Genomic DNA, 14,824 nt, shown 5'->3' on the forward strand with positions numbered 1-14,824 from the left:
GCTTTAACTTGTCACTGGATCAGTTAATAACATTAATAAATGTTCTGTGTTATTCTGCACATCTAAAATGTCTCTCACACAGTTGTACAGTAAAATTGTTTAAGTATAAAGTATAAATCCTGACTTTCATCAGAGCTGTCTATAAATGATTTCCTCTGTTTCCTCTGGAGAGTTTTCTCTTTCCTGTCAAGTTTATAACTACTGTTATATCAGCTCCTAATGTTTGGAGCTGTAACCTTATTGCACCTATGGAAACATCACTGCATAATTACTGAAATAGCCTCTCTAACCAGTAAATCATCTTTTATATTATGTTGAGCAGTGCCATCTTCTCAGCTGATTTTTAACTAGTAATTAATGTAGTTAAGTTTCTATGTGTGCAGTAATGTCACTGCAGTCATGCTACTGTGCCTTGTGTGTAAATGTGTGCACAGCATCTGGCTTAATGGAGAGATCCTTCACCCTATTTCACCCATCTGCAGCCCATCCATTATTAATCAGAATGTTCATTTTTATGAATCCGCCTGCCTGACGTTTTATTAACCACAGTGCGTGTATCACCTAAATTCATGTTATACCCAAAATTCACCTATAATGAATTAAGACTCTAAGTACGTCCTACTTTGCAATCAAAATATGTGCTTTTTAAATTACAAATTGGAGCTGGACAGGCCCTAAATGCACTTCTGCCATGCACTATAGATCATCTAAATAGGTCCAGAGAGTCTTAAAATATAATGCAGGAAGAAAGTTTAACTCAGATCATAGAAAAATCTGCCTTTGTCTCATCAGTAATCTACTGAAGGTGTGGGATTTGTCCATGAAAATAAGAATTTTGCATTCTGTCTCTTAACTGATCATTTTTATATAAATGTTTTTATTTGGGTTTAAGACATTTATAATTCTGGATGCATGCAAAGTTCTGTCTATTGATCCACATGTACAAATGAATGAATATGGGTTTTTAGGGCAGTGACAACTTTCTGGAGTTATAAGTTATGGAAGTCTTCTGACAGGTGCAGCAGCAGCACTGTGTTATCTGGCTGATACTAGAAACCTGATTTGTTGGTGGTCTGAAGGTCATTGTAAAAGACACCTACCTTGTGTCCTTTAAAGTCTGTGTTTTGTTTTATCTCATGTCTTGTGTGGTCAGGAAGGACTAAAATGTCTGTTTATCTTCAGTTTTGTGATCATGGGTGCCTCGTTATTGTTATAACCACTTATAGCCACTATCAGTAATCAATACACACATCATTAAACCAAGAATAATAGAAAAAAACACTAACTGTACAGCTAAGTATACAACTAACTCTATGTTAGCAGTTACCTAGTGTTTCTGACCTGAGTTCTTCCAGGGAAAAATATTATTCTACACTCCCTTTAAGAAATTTTTTCATAAAAAAAACGAGACTCTGGACACACGAGAAAAAGGGCATCAAATGTTGACAGTCTTTGTGCTCATTTATCATCAGTATAATCCATTAAGATACAGTAAAGTATTTGTGTACAAACTTTATAGTTTGTAAGATTTCTCACTGAAATAAGTGTTGGTTGGTGGATTTAAACACTGACTCATAAAAGCCATCACTCAGCTCGCTCAACTGATTGTCTAACACTCAAAGTCCCAGTGCAAATTCTAATCTTGGAAATACTGCTTCTCATGCTGTCTGATAATTGTATTAATTGTTATGTTTGGTTTTCTTCTTGTATTTATTCTGTTCAAAGTGGACTCTCGACATCATTGTGAATGAAAGCACTCAAGGAATCCTTGAGATTAAATAAAGGTTGATAAGCATTACACACACACACACACACACACACACACATGCACAAAACTATTGTGGTTATAATGTAGTTAATAATCTAACAGGGCCGATGTTGTTTAATCAAAGTTGATGTTACTGTGCCAGCAGGCTCCTGCACTCAACCTGATCTTGTAGTGTCTGACTACATAAGTGTCCTTTCTGCAGACATTTCTTTTCCTAATCTAACTTCAGTATTTTTAGTATCTAAGGTTTTCTTGTCTTTCTAAAGCAGTCATATCAAATAAAACACTGATGAAACGATCATAAGAATTCCTTCAGACCACACAAGCCCCCACTCTCATCTGATTTCATTTCAATCTCTTTATACCCCACAAGTTATTTTTTTTAACATATTTATTGCTTTTATATATTTATACACTGAATATTCAGTACAGTATACAAACAAAATCTCAACAGTCCCGAAACATGAACATATGGCAGTATCAGAAGTAATAATAATTAGAAAAAAACTAAAAATAACAATGGTAATAATTAGATCAATTTTAAAATAATTATAAGAAGGGGAAAAAAGTTTGACACAACGATACTGTGTAAAGGATAATAACTAAAAACAAATAAATTATTATTATCATTATTTTTTAATGTAGATAAACAAAAGTATTGATCAAAGTTCAGCATACATTCCTCACAATAAATGTGATACTCTCATAATCCCCTCATACTTCCAGTGCTTCTTCAGAGCTTCTTCAAGCTCTTTCTAACAATTCCAAAAACATCCTCCAAATGTTATTGTTGCACACTTGAATAAACAGTCAGTGTGATTTTTTTGGATTTTCTTCGTTTACTTTCAATCCAGCTCGTTTGCTGAAAATACACAGATGAAACAGTATATCACATTTTGACACACCTCTGTCCAACTCAGCACGAAGTGCCCTTATTTACATCTGAGTTATATAAAAATTAGCTTCTAACAAATGCAACACAACAATACACACAAGTACACAAAATGTTACTGCGACTCCCTGCTTCAACATTACTGTTTTTTGCAAATGGGTACAAGCGATAAAAGCACACACTTATTTTAATACATGCTGGAGTTCCTACACATTACAGCCAAAGTTAGCATAGCCGCTACATCTACACCGAAAAATAGCTTAGCTGCTAACTTTACATACAAAAGCTCCAGTTACACTTCAAATACACAGTGGGAATAAACGGGCAACTTTCCCAACTCTCTATAACTCAATATACACTTCTGTCCCCTTATTACCCAGTTTGCTTACCTGAAAATACACAGATGAAACAGTATATCACATTCTGACACACCTCTGTCCAACTCAGCAAGAAGTGCCCTTATTTACATCTGGCAGAGATGCTCACTTTAGGGGATCCTCCCTCTTGTGTAAAAAAAGAGGTAACAACACCTATTTTCTTATGCACTGTTTGATATGCAGGATTTTGGCAGGCATGACATTTTACCTTTGGAACACTGTGTGTTTCATATTGCTGTAATGAAATGAAATTACAATTAAATGAAATTAAATGGAAATTACACTAAATAAAATATGGGAGTGGCTTTTTACAATAACAATTTGTATTTATGAACTTCTTGTTTCATGAACTCATCTTCACATTATTAAACTCACAAGCTTTCCTTCTAACTATATAAATGAGTTTCTCAAGAGTCAAACTTGATGTTAAGTTTCTTAACCAGTGGTCAAGAGAGCGGTGGTTAACACTTTTCCAGCGCAGAGCGACAGAGCGTCTGGCTTGTAGTAGAAAAAGGTCAATCATTTTTCTTTCTCTACTGGATAGAGAGCAGTTGTCTGGATAAATGCCTAAAATGCAAATCTTAGGATACAAAGGAATTGGGGAAGATGTCATTAGGGAGATATATTTTAACACCGAGCTCCAAAACTTTTGGATCTCCTCACATTTCCACAACCAATGATATAGTGTGCCCTGGTGAATATTGCACTTACAGCATAGGTTGTTTATTTTAGGATCAAATTTATTTTGTGTTTGTGTGTTATGTAAATGACAATCAGACAAAGTTTGGTTGAGGACTGTTCAGCTGATCAATATATGTGAATAAAATATACTGTTAACTAAATTCTCATTTCTACCAATTTCATGAATAGAAAGTAATGATTTGTTTCTGTCATTTTGTTGCCATGGAGTAGCTGCTGCTGCTGATGATGATGATGATGATGATGATGATGATGATGATGAAGTGTTGATAATGATGATGATGATGATTGTGTTGAGTTGTGCCTGCCTCTGGCACGTTGCTAATGTGAAATGATAATGTTGCTGTTAGCAAATAAGGCACAAGAATAACACAGTACATCAAACATTGTTTATTATTTAGAACATGTATGTTAATTATAATACAACTTTTCTTTCTTTAAAACATGTTTTCAAAGTAGAAAAAAGAATCATCACTGGGCCTGTGGCCTCTTTACAAATCTGATTGTGTAGCAACAATGAAGAACAAGTATTTCGTTTCATATGTACAGCATGAAGTCATCAACAAAACATACAATGCAAAATGATTAAGACCAAAATGATTAAGACCAGTACACACAGCTGTATTCTGCTGTCAGCTTCAGCAGCTGTCGGTTCTTTTCATGCAGATGGACGGCCAACTATTACCACAGTTATTATTGGACCAGCCCGCTGAAAGACAAAATGTCCACTCATTAATGTCTCACAAGCCCAATAATGATCATAATAATGAGAATTCTTGAGTTTATTAATCTTCATTTAAGCCTGTATCAAACTGTGCAGTGGTCAAGATAAAAACACATTGATAAGTGTTATGATCAAGCTGAATAGATCTGAATAGAAATGTTGTCTTACCTCTGGCATTAACGTGGACACACGGGAAGCGGCTGACAGTATTCACTGAGCTCCAGTAGTTGTAGTTGAAGGAGCTCTGATCAACCCACCTCCAGCCCTGGACACAAGACACATCAAGTTCAGCTCCTCTTAAACATTTCCTGTGGACATCTTCATGGATTTAGCTTTTTATTCAACATGTCTGATGGTCTAATAACGTGGAAGTAGAATCCTCCCATCCAGGAGACGGATTGTCCTGATCTCCTGGTGAGCTGCTGGAGGAAACTGTAATCAAACACATCATGGACAGAAGCCAAGGAGGCTCCCAGACTGGCACAGTAGGCCTGGAGGGAGGCACACACACACACACACACACACACACACACACACACACACATGCAAATGTTATTTTAATATAATAAAATGTAGACTAAGTGTTTTCATGTTAGTTTACAAGATGAACAGCAGAGAAACAGACTTTCAAAGCAGCACTCTGACTGCACGTGTATCTTTAAGAGAAGAATGTAAATTACCGCAGCACTGCTCCAGCTTCTGCCAGAGCTCACATACAGGTAACAACTGCTCTTGTATCTGACCCAACCAGGGGGACACGAGAAAAAACGACCTGCAGAACAGAACAGAACAGAGAGGGGAGCGCATCAGTACCTGAACACATCATTTGGTGTCATGATATTGAACAGCAGGCTCAGTGTTCAGTGTTTAATTCAAAGACAAAAGACCTTCAGCCGTCTCTCCAGCAGGAAACATCTCAGGCTCTTCCACTAAAGAAAAGAATAAAAACAGTCACATTCTCAGAAAGTTTTACTAATGTGACACAATATGTAATGAATCATCCGTTCAGCTTTTTACCTTCAGGAACAACAACTTCAACTTCATTTTCTCCCACTGAGACAAAAACAGAAAACACAAGCTCAGTGTGATGAGCGACAATCTGTTCCAAACCTTCACATAACATTCATTTAAACTGTATCACAACTGTTTTCTGTGTGAGAACAACTTACTCTGGTTGTTCTCCTGCAGCTCCTGAGGTGCAGCTTCAACTGCTTCAACTGAAAGGAAACAGAAGGATGAGGCTGCTGCCTGTCACATGTCTCTGATTTCATTCATTTATTCATGAATATCTTCAAACTATAAAGTACAGGGCCTCCTGAGGGTCATGTGGTAGAAAAATAATTACTGACAGTGAAATCCATATGAGTGACTGCTGAAAACAGACAGATGAATAATGGAACAATGAATAATAACCAGCGAGGTCTAAATCTAATCAAATGATCTGACCTGCTGCAGCTGTGACAGCAAGAACACCGCTGAGCAAAACACAGAGGATCAGGAGAGCCTTCATGATGAAGACGATGAGGAGGATGAAGGACGATGAAGTGTGAACGTCTGCTGGGAGTCAGAGACAGTCAAACAGTTACAGAATTGACTCACATGGAATGAGACAGACAGAGACAGAGACAGAGAGAGCAGGTGTCTTACCTGTCAGGTAAATGTGAGGTGATGTTCAGGTATGAGCTGAGAGATGCAGTGATGATGAGGAGGCTGTCCTGCTCTTTATATACACACCTGAAGCACAGGCAGCACACAGAGCGGCACGTGAAGGAATGAACTTTGATTGAAACGTGAGTGTGTTTGTGTTGTGTTTTATCCCTCAGAGACTTCAATTTGTACACATGAGGCCAATAAACATTTACTCATATCAGTGACATTTATATGACTGATACAGATCTCACTGATGTGATCTAATGATACAACACTGATGTTAATGATGTAAACAGACCTGACAGCTTTCTCTGAAACACAATGAGACACACAGCTGAAGGTGAACCATGTTAGTGGTTAAAGGACACAATGATCAATGTATCATGCATCACTTGAGCAACTGAAACAAGAGTATTTTGTGTCAGTTTGCTAGTTAACAGCTGTATATAAAATGAACTACAAGACAGACATCTCTGCCACTTATTTACACATTTTATTATCAATATACTGTCGACGGGACCAGATATTGGATCAAAATACATGTACCTTTCTGTAAACATATATAGTTAATTATATGTTTTGGTATATGGCCATATATCAGCGTTCAAGGGCTCTATCTTCTGCCTGGCACAAAGAGGTCAGTGCCACTGTCATTGCTATTTCCTGACTGACACACCTGTCATTTTCACAGCTAGCGCCCACGCTGTTTAGATAGCAAATGTACTGGCATCCATCAGTGCACCTATTGTGTTGGTCTTTAAATGAGGCGTGGTCAGTCTCTGTGTGTTCAGTCATAGTTGGTGCATTGCCATCTTGAGGCAGCAGAAAGCGAGGATGAGTATGAGTGCAACGTTGAGGGCGACTGCGGCAACTGTGTAGAACTCCTTTATAGACACCGCGTTCCAGACATACGTGGGTGCCTTGAACATACTGGAATTGTCACTTAGCTCATCAGGGAGGCGCATGAAGACAACGAACACCTAGTAGTCCCGTGGCTGGACTTTGCCAATGCCTTTTTGATCAATACCCCACAACCTGGTGGAAACAGCACCATAAACAGCATACAGAAAATCAGGGACTTCACTCTGAATTATTATAACTGCTTCAGTCTGAGAGTCACCTTTGGACCCTTTAACATCACATTAACATGGCACCACTTGGAAAAGGGGATAATCACAGCATGTACCATTTCAGTGATACTATTCGAGTTGGACATGAACATGCTGGGTATGTCAGCAGAAGTGGAGTGAAGGAGCCCCCTGACCAAGTCTGGAGTCCAACAGTCCCTAGTCCGAGCCTTCATGGACAACCTGACTTTGGCATGTGGACACAGATGGATCCTCCAGGGCCTTGAGAGACTCATCACATGGGCACGAATGGGCTCCAAGACCAAAAACTCCAAGGCACTGGTGTTGAAGCTAGGAAAGTTAATAGGTAAGTTCCGCTTGATCCTAGGAGGCATCCAGATCCTGCAAAGCCAGTCAGGAGCGTGGGCAAAGTCTCTGACCAGGGGCATTCAAGGCCTAGATTTATCGAAACCGCATCCTTCACTGTCTCCTGTGGCCCATACTGGTCTATGAGGTACCACTGAGAAATGAGGGCTCTGAAATGAAGTTGTCCCCAGCCCTACCAACCCGTATTATTGGGTGCTGGCCTAGACTCAAGCATGTCCCCTGTGTCAAAGAAGGGGATCCCTCAAACAGATTCTCTGTTGCCCAAAGGCTCTGGGAGAGAGATGCATGACAACCAGGTCTGTGACAGACAACGAGACAAATGGTCCAGTTAGAGCTGACTTGTGAACCAGAAGGAGGAGGCCTACGAGAGGAGAAGGCCAAGTTCAAAGGGACTTTAAGTCACGTCTTTCTCTCTGTTCTCCTGCATACATGAGTTCAGTATCAGAACAAGGAGGTTTGTCACAGGTTGGCTGCAGCCGTCAAGAAGTCACTGCAGCCAGCTTGGAGGCCCAACTCCAGAGGAGGTTACACCCAGATAAGAATTTTACACACCAGAATACACAGTGACCGTACTGCACAAAAAACCATTGTGGTTGTAATGTAGTTAAAAATCTACCAGGACCAATGATCATAAATCATCATTCCTTTTAGTGTAGCAGTGTCCCAGATTGTCATTAACAGCCTCATAACTTCATAACCTCATAAACAACCACACATGAAGGGAGTTTTATGTCAGCGAAAACCTTATACATCCAAAACTTTCCAGCAAATGAACAAACATTGTGTATTTCAAATACCTGAACACAAGACATTTTGACTGTTGTCATCTCATATATTTATTTTTCCATTTTATATCAACAGAGAGGATAAGAGAAATCCGTCAATTCAACTGAAAAATACACTTGTGCTTCTATTACCAGAAAGGTGAGGTAATAAAATGTGCAATATAAACATACAGTCCATTGCAGAAAATTGTCTTCACAGTCAGCAACATGTTGATCCATGTACGGCAGTCAGTGACAAACACGCCTCCGTCCTCAGGAACTACCATTAGCACAGTACCCAAGTTTATATGAGCAGATGAATGGATGTGTGTTGGTGCAGCTTGTACTGGTCCAGCCTCGATAATCTGCAAGATCAACAACAACATACGGTTAGAAACAGATTCTGACAGAGGCTAACTGTTAGCATTTATACCCACAAAATTCAGGTCTGCCCGTTCAACCCCTCGTGTGATCTTACCCTGGCTGTTCAAGTGCAAACAGTCATAGCCATTGCTGGTGTACCAGTTGTTGTAGTCGAACGGTGTAGCATCATCCCACCTCCAGTAGCCCTGTGGGGACACAGTCGAATTACAGTCAGTATTTGTTACAACGCTGTGGAGAAGTGTCTGTTTTTAAAGCTTGAGCGTGAATCTGATCCCTGACCTGGAATTTGTGTCCACCCATCCAGGCTGTTAAGAAACCAGCCTTCCAGGCCAGCTGCTGCAGGAAACTGTACTCCCATAAATTGTGGGCTGACGCCAGGCTGGAACCCAGACTCTCACACAGAAACTAGACAGAGAGACAGACAGGGACACAGAAGCAAAGACATGAACAGAGAGATTGCCAGTGAGCAGCTTAAATGACTTTCGACTGAAGAGACGGAGGGACAAGAACACTGTTTCAGTGCTGTGAGCTCCACATTCAAAACTCCATTCAGCTTCATTGTATCATCGCACCAACGTCATTCATTATTATCATCACACAATACAGGGTTGCACAACAAAATGAGACTTGTAATTCCCTCATGCTACATACAAACACACATGCAATACAGTCAATTAATTAAATTCAGTACAGAATAGGATAAAATCACAAAACAAAATGAGACAAAATAAAACAATATATACAGTTATTTAGAAATATACGTCTTGTGCTGGACGCAGAAACCTCAGACACAGATATCTGCAAAAACAAACAAACAAACAAAAAACCTATCCTCCCAGGTAGATACTATAGAGGACAGTGAAAAAAAACAGTGAACCACAAAGGAAATTAAGCTAAATACCAGTGTAAATATGTTTCTTTGGACAATTTAGCATTTTACACTGGAAAAATGTAACTATGACCAAAAATCAATTTTTTCATCTTCAAACAGAATCAGAACATTTCCTCTCATCTCTTGACAAACATATCTGTCTTTTACCTCTGCATTAGTCCAGGTATACGACATGTTGACCAGCAGATAACAGCTGTCCTGGTGTGACTGCCATCCTTCTGGACAATATGAACGTGATCTCCCTGAAAAAAATGAACATTTAACGTGAATCTCATGTAAGCAAACAGCAGCATGCTAACCATCTAACAACTCTTGCCACTTTAACTGAAAAAAAAGCAATGCAAAACTTAAAAACATAGTTTGACAGTTTGGTTAGATGATAAGACATCATTTGTTAAGTATGAAACTAGAGCCAGGAGACTCCAGAATTAGCTGAGCTTAGCTTAGCATAGTGACTGGAAGTAAGAGGAAATAACACACCTGGCTTTACAGCTCAATAATGAAAACCTTTTATCTTGTTTGTTTGACTTTGTGCAGAGCCAGACTGGCTTGAAGTCTATGCTAAACTAAACTAAGATAATTTCCCTCTGGCTCAAGCTTGTCAAAAAGCATATTTTTGATGAGGTGGACTTTTTTGCTACTTGACAGAAACTTTATAGCTATTTTTGTAGTTGTTATGTGTGTACAGGCTTCTGCTTTAAAGGAAATTTCACTTTTTTACAGCCTGGATGATCAGTGAAAACACAAGTGACTTTTAAATAAAAAATAAAAAATAACAGAATTGTTATTATTGGATATCACAGTGGTCAGATTTTGTCATGTCATCAACAGCAGCCTCAGTCTGAGCTCATCATGTCATTTACCTTGGATGAAAGGAGGAAGAGCTCCACCTCCTGGACAGTGCAGGGATCAGAGAGGGAATGAAGAACACAGCTTCATTTTATACATTCTGATTATTTTATGCAAATCATTTTCATCTTATCTGTGTTATATATTGTTACTGTTGTGTGTTTCCTGAAATGAGCTTACGTGGAGTTTCGTCCTGCAGTGGATCCTCCAGAGCAAATTCTGTTGTGTCATCTACAGACAGACAGACAGACAGACACACAGACAGACAGACAGACAGACAGACTCTGAGGTCAGAAATATGTTCAGTGTTCAGGAGGAGTAACCTGAAGCCCCTTATTGTCCCCTGCTGTAACAATATCACATGATAATATCATCATGATAGTCAACATGTCCAGTGTCCCTATGGACTGTTTACAATGTGAGAGCAGGAAGCAGGTAAACAGACGCTCACCTGGAGCTGCACCTTTAGCCTCCATGTCTTCAACATCTGCTACTTCCAAAACTGAGAGGAGAAACATGATGAATGTGGTTAAAGAAACAATCTGAATCTGAACAAATGTCACAGAATTTCAAAGTATCAGCAGTGATCTGACTCATTAATGATGTTTTGAGGTTCTACTGAGCACTACAGTAAAACAGGCAGAGTATCATTATGTTCTCTAAAATGTTCATCTCAAATCAGAAATAAGATTATAATGGAGGTGATAAGTGTTCTCTCTTCAGATGCAGTAAATACATGCAGTGGAATGAAGTATGAATATGTATAGTATATAGTTCTGGATGATGATGTTCTGCTGTAGTGAGTAACAGCAGCTTGTGGAGACTCTGACCTGGGACTGAAACATCAGCTGTGTCCTCTGGGACATTGTCTTCCACTGGAACAACTGACAGGAAAGACAGTGTTTTCACATGTTAATGACAAGAGTTTGTTGTGTTTCCTGTCAATCATCTTTTCATCATTAGTCACCATCACAATAATGATGATGAGAATGAAGAGCACAGAGAGGGAACCAGCTGCAGGCTGCTCATTACACATCTGTAGCCTTGTGTTTATAGAGAGTGTGTAAATGACGTCACAGCATGGACGAGTCATGTGGCTACTTCCACTGAGCAGAGTTTTCAGGTATCTGTACTTTATTTATCTTTTTATTTTTACTCCCTACATTTTAACATAATTATCTGTACTTTCTACTCCTTACATTTTCAAAACAGGCTTGTAACCTTATTTTTAATGCATTTCAGGGGGATTATTGATTTTTTTTACTTTGCATCATTGTGTGTAGCCCTCCCAATATCAAGACTGATTTCCACCTGTAAGGACAGAACAATAATTTCTAGAAGAGATGATTTCTTGGTGTGTCCATCACTTCATGGCAAGGACGACAGACATAACAAGACAAAAAAACAAAGGCATAACAAAAAGGCATAACAAGACAACAAGGATGTAACACAAAGACAAAAAAGATGTTAGAAGACAAAATCGACACAAGAGATGTAAAATGATGAGAAAACAGTAACAATATTGGAAATGACTGAAAACATGTAACACAAAAAAAGACATAACGAGACAAAATAAGATGTCACAAGACGAAAAGAAAATGTAAAATAAAAGGCACAAAAAGAAGAGAAACAGACAAGAAAGGGAGGCTCAAACAGAGACATGAGGATCAGTAAACTTTGCACAGAGACAGTCAGTAGAAATGTCTTTCAGTGGACGACAGTTTACTTTTATACTCTGAGTACGTTTCAGAGCCTGTACTGTCTCACTTTTAGTTGAGTAAAGAAGTTGAATCAGAAAACACACAGGCATCTAAAATGATAAAGAATTGGTGTGTGATTGACTGAACAAATACATTCAACAGGAAATCAGAGCGATCTTTTTACAGACTGCTGAAAGATAGAGAAAAGAAAAGCAAATGAATCACTGCAATTCACAAAAACAACAGGACTCCAGCCACTAAAACATGGATTTGTAGTTGCTACTTTGAGTCAGATATGTTGGATTTTATGTTAAATCAGACCTTCAGATAAGTACTGTGTTGACCATACTCATCAGTTAAATATTTTGCATCATTTTTTATATTTTGATTAACTGAGCCTTTTGCATTCTAACTCCAGACTACACTACAGACTACACACACACTGATGCATGTCCTCAAATATCTGTGTAAACCTGTCCACATACAAAACAACATGTCCTTTGGTGTCCTCGTCACTTTAATTCTGCCAACAAATCCCTTCTTAAAGTAACAAAACATCCCAACTTCTGTAGGCTTTTCTTTGTGTATTTCCCTGGTGTCCAAATCAGGTCCCTGATTCCTGTCCACATGTCAATGTCATTAACCTCTTTCTGCCTTTAATTTTCTCAATTGTACCTGCCTTTAATTTACAAAGATAAACATATACCTATATCAAACCCTGTATATATTTTTTTTAATATTGACACTTAAACAACCATTTCGCTGATTCATTCAGTTGTCATGGTCACCTGCTACAGACGCTGTAAATGAATTGATCGTCCCACTGGCTGCTCATGAATGAACACTCTCCAGTAACACTGACAGAAATGTGATGTCAGTGTTTGCTGCCATGACGATGACATAAATGACAGAAGACAGAGAGTGACTGTAGATGTTCATCAGACACTGACCTGGGACTGAAACATAAGCTCTATCTTCTGGAACAACGTCGTCCACTGGAACAACTGAGAACACAAACAGTAAAAACATCATGTCATCAAATGAATATGTCATTTCTATACAGATGTGATCTGATGACCCTTAACATGAATGCAGCTGCTGTCATGGATACTAATATTATCTTTAATAATGATCAAATCTCCTGACAAAAATCTGTTCAGGCAACGTTCTGCATGTTCACACTGAGTAACAAAGGTGAACATAGCCGGATGTTTTTCATTCTGACACAAAAAAATACTTGGACAAGGTCAGAAAAGACATCTGGAACCTGGACATCAGTTCTGATCAGAGTGTCTAAACTCATCATATATGAACCTGCAGGGATCATTTGCGCTGTTTTTTTTTTTGTTTTTTTTTTTGGAAGACGCTCGCATCATATTTTGTCTTTGAGTGGTGATAAATTGTTCGATGTAAAGAAATGACAGAAAGCATCAGTAGTGTTGTTTGGAGTCTACTGATGACTTTACCTGCTGCAGCACTGACAGAGAGACTGACACAGAGAAGAGAGACGAGCAGCTCAGTCTTCATGATGAACATGATGAAGGTCTGGAGGAAAAAACACAGAGAGTCTGGATTCTAAATGTGTGTGTGATGATCATATTATTAAACCTCAGTGTTTAGTTACATTATTATATAACAGTGATTGTTTATTCTCCTAAAATCTAAAAAAACACATGAACTGAACGTTTGCTAAAAGTTACGTCAAACAACATCTGCTCCAGTTTAAGAGGTTGGAAACAGAAACCAACCAGAGAGAAAGAAAGGATGAAACCAACCAGAGAGAAAAAGAAAGGATGAAACCAACCAGAGAGAAAGAAAGGATGAAACCAACCAGAGAGAAAGAAAGGATGAAACCAACCAGAGAGAAAAAGAAAGGATGAAACCAACCAGAGAGAAAGAAAGGATGAAACCAACCAGAGAGAAAGAAAGGATGAAACCAACCAGAGAGAAAGAAAGGATGAGTGCATTAAAAGATGACAGTAGCTGAGTGTCAGTAGGTTTTACCTGGTTGAAGTCAGTATCAGCTGTAATGAACATGACAGCCTGCTGAGCTCTTTATATACTGACTATCAGCACAGACCTACTGGAACAAGATAACAAGAGATAACAAGGTTTGAATGACACTTTACCAGAAGTGACCCAGGTTATAGGAATATGTTTTGGAAGGAGTTCAGTAGTTATCATTGTATCACTGTGTTACTCAATCCAGACTGCTGGGAAACAAACTTCCTGAACTGAAGTACAAATCACTCAGAGATTTTAATAAAATAAAGTACTATATTAAGGTTTAGATGTGTTGCTAACCTTGGACAGAACCAGGCTGGCTGTTTCCACCTGCTTCCAGTCTTTGTGCTACTTGTGCTGACTTGTGAGATACTTGACCTAAGCAATGATTTGACTTGATTTACTTGACTCTCACCACAGTGAGCTGGGACTTGCTTGAGACTTGAGGGTTAAGACTTGAGACTTGCTAGTGACTTGCACATGTGTGACTTACTCCCAACTGTGCTCTGCGGAGCCCTTTTAGTGGACAAACCATGGTAAAGTGCCCTCTGAAGTGCCCTGCTAGTGGACAAACAATTACAATTACAATTACCTTTTATATCATATCGCTTTTACAACCCCTTTCCAGTACTACATACTTTGATTCAAAGCAGTAAAACCTTTGGTC

At 38.8% G+C, this 14,824-nt stretch overlaps 2 protein-coding genes across 4 annotated transcripts; both read right to left on the bottom strand.

Annotated features, from left to right (window-relative positions):
* Positions 1-4,325: 4,325 nt before the first annotated feature.
* On the bottom strand, positions 4,326-6,219 carry LOC146330643 (ladderlectin-like). 2 transcript variants are annotated; one of them, XM_084716170.1, is made up of 9 exons: positions 6,108-6,219; positions 5,907-6,014; positions 5,630-5,677; positions 5,478-5,513; positions 5,348-5,389; positions 5,141-5,232; positions 4,826-4,951; positions 4,629-4,725; positions 4,326-4,445 (listed from the first exon to the last, which is right to left on the bottom strand). In XM_084716170.1, the coding sequence occupies exons 2-9, from the start codon at positions 5,968-5,970 to the stop codon at positions 4,375-4,377; spliced, it is 576 nt and encodes a 191-aa protein (XP_084572296.1). In that variant the 5' UTR covers positions 5,971-6,014; positions 6,108-6,219; the 3' UTR covers positions 4,326-4,374. The 2 variants fall into 2 exon arrangements, with proteins under 2 accessions (XP_084572296.1, XP_084572297.1); XM_084716171.1 differs by having other exon boundaries at positions 5,907-6,017; positions 6,108-6,210.
* A 2,142-nt stretch (positions 6,220-8,361) lies between these two features.
* On the bottom strand, positions 8,362-14,205 carry LOC146330644 (type-2 ice-structuring protein-like). Of its 2 annotated transcripts, XM_084716165.1 has the most exons (11): positions 14,158-14,205; positions 13,620-13,698; positions 13,104-13,157; positions 11,284-11,337; positions 10,905-10,955; positions 10,634-10,684; positions 10,468-10,497; positions 9,752-9,846; positions 8,992-9,117; positions 8,807-8,897; positions 8,362-8,693 (listed from the first exon to the last, which is right to left on the bottom strand). In XM_084716165.1, exons 1-11 carry the CDS (start codon positions 14,188-14,190, stop codon positions 8,602-8,604), a joined length of 756 nt encoding a protein of 251 aa, XP_084572291.1. In that variant the 5' UTR covers positions 14,191-14,205; the 3' UTR covers positions 8,362-8,601. The 2 variants fall into 2 exon arrangements, with proteins under 2 accessions (XP_084572291.1, XP_084572292.1); XM_084716166.1 differs by lacking the exon at positions 13,104-13,157.
* Between the last annotated feature and the right edge of the window lie 619 nt (positions 14,206-14,824).

Source organism: Lutjanus erythropterus, chromosome 3 (assembly GCF_056507025.1).
Source record: "Lutjanus erythropterus isolate fLutEry1 chromosome 3, fLutEry1.hap2, whole genome shotgun sequence".
Classification (NCBI taxonomy): domain Eukaryota; kingdom Metazoa; phylum Chordata; class Actinopteri; order Lutjaniformes; family Lutjanidae; genus Lutjanus; species Lutjanus erythropterus.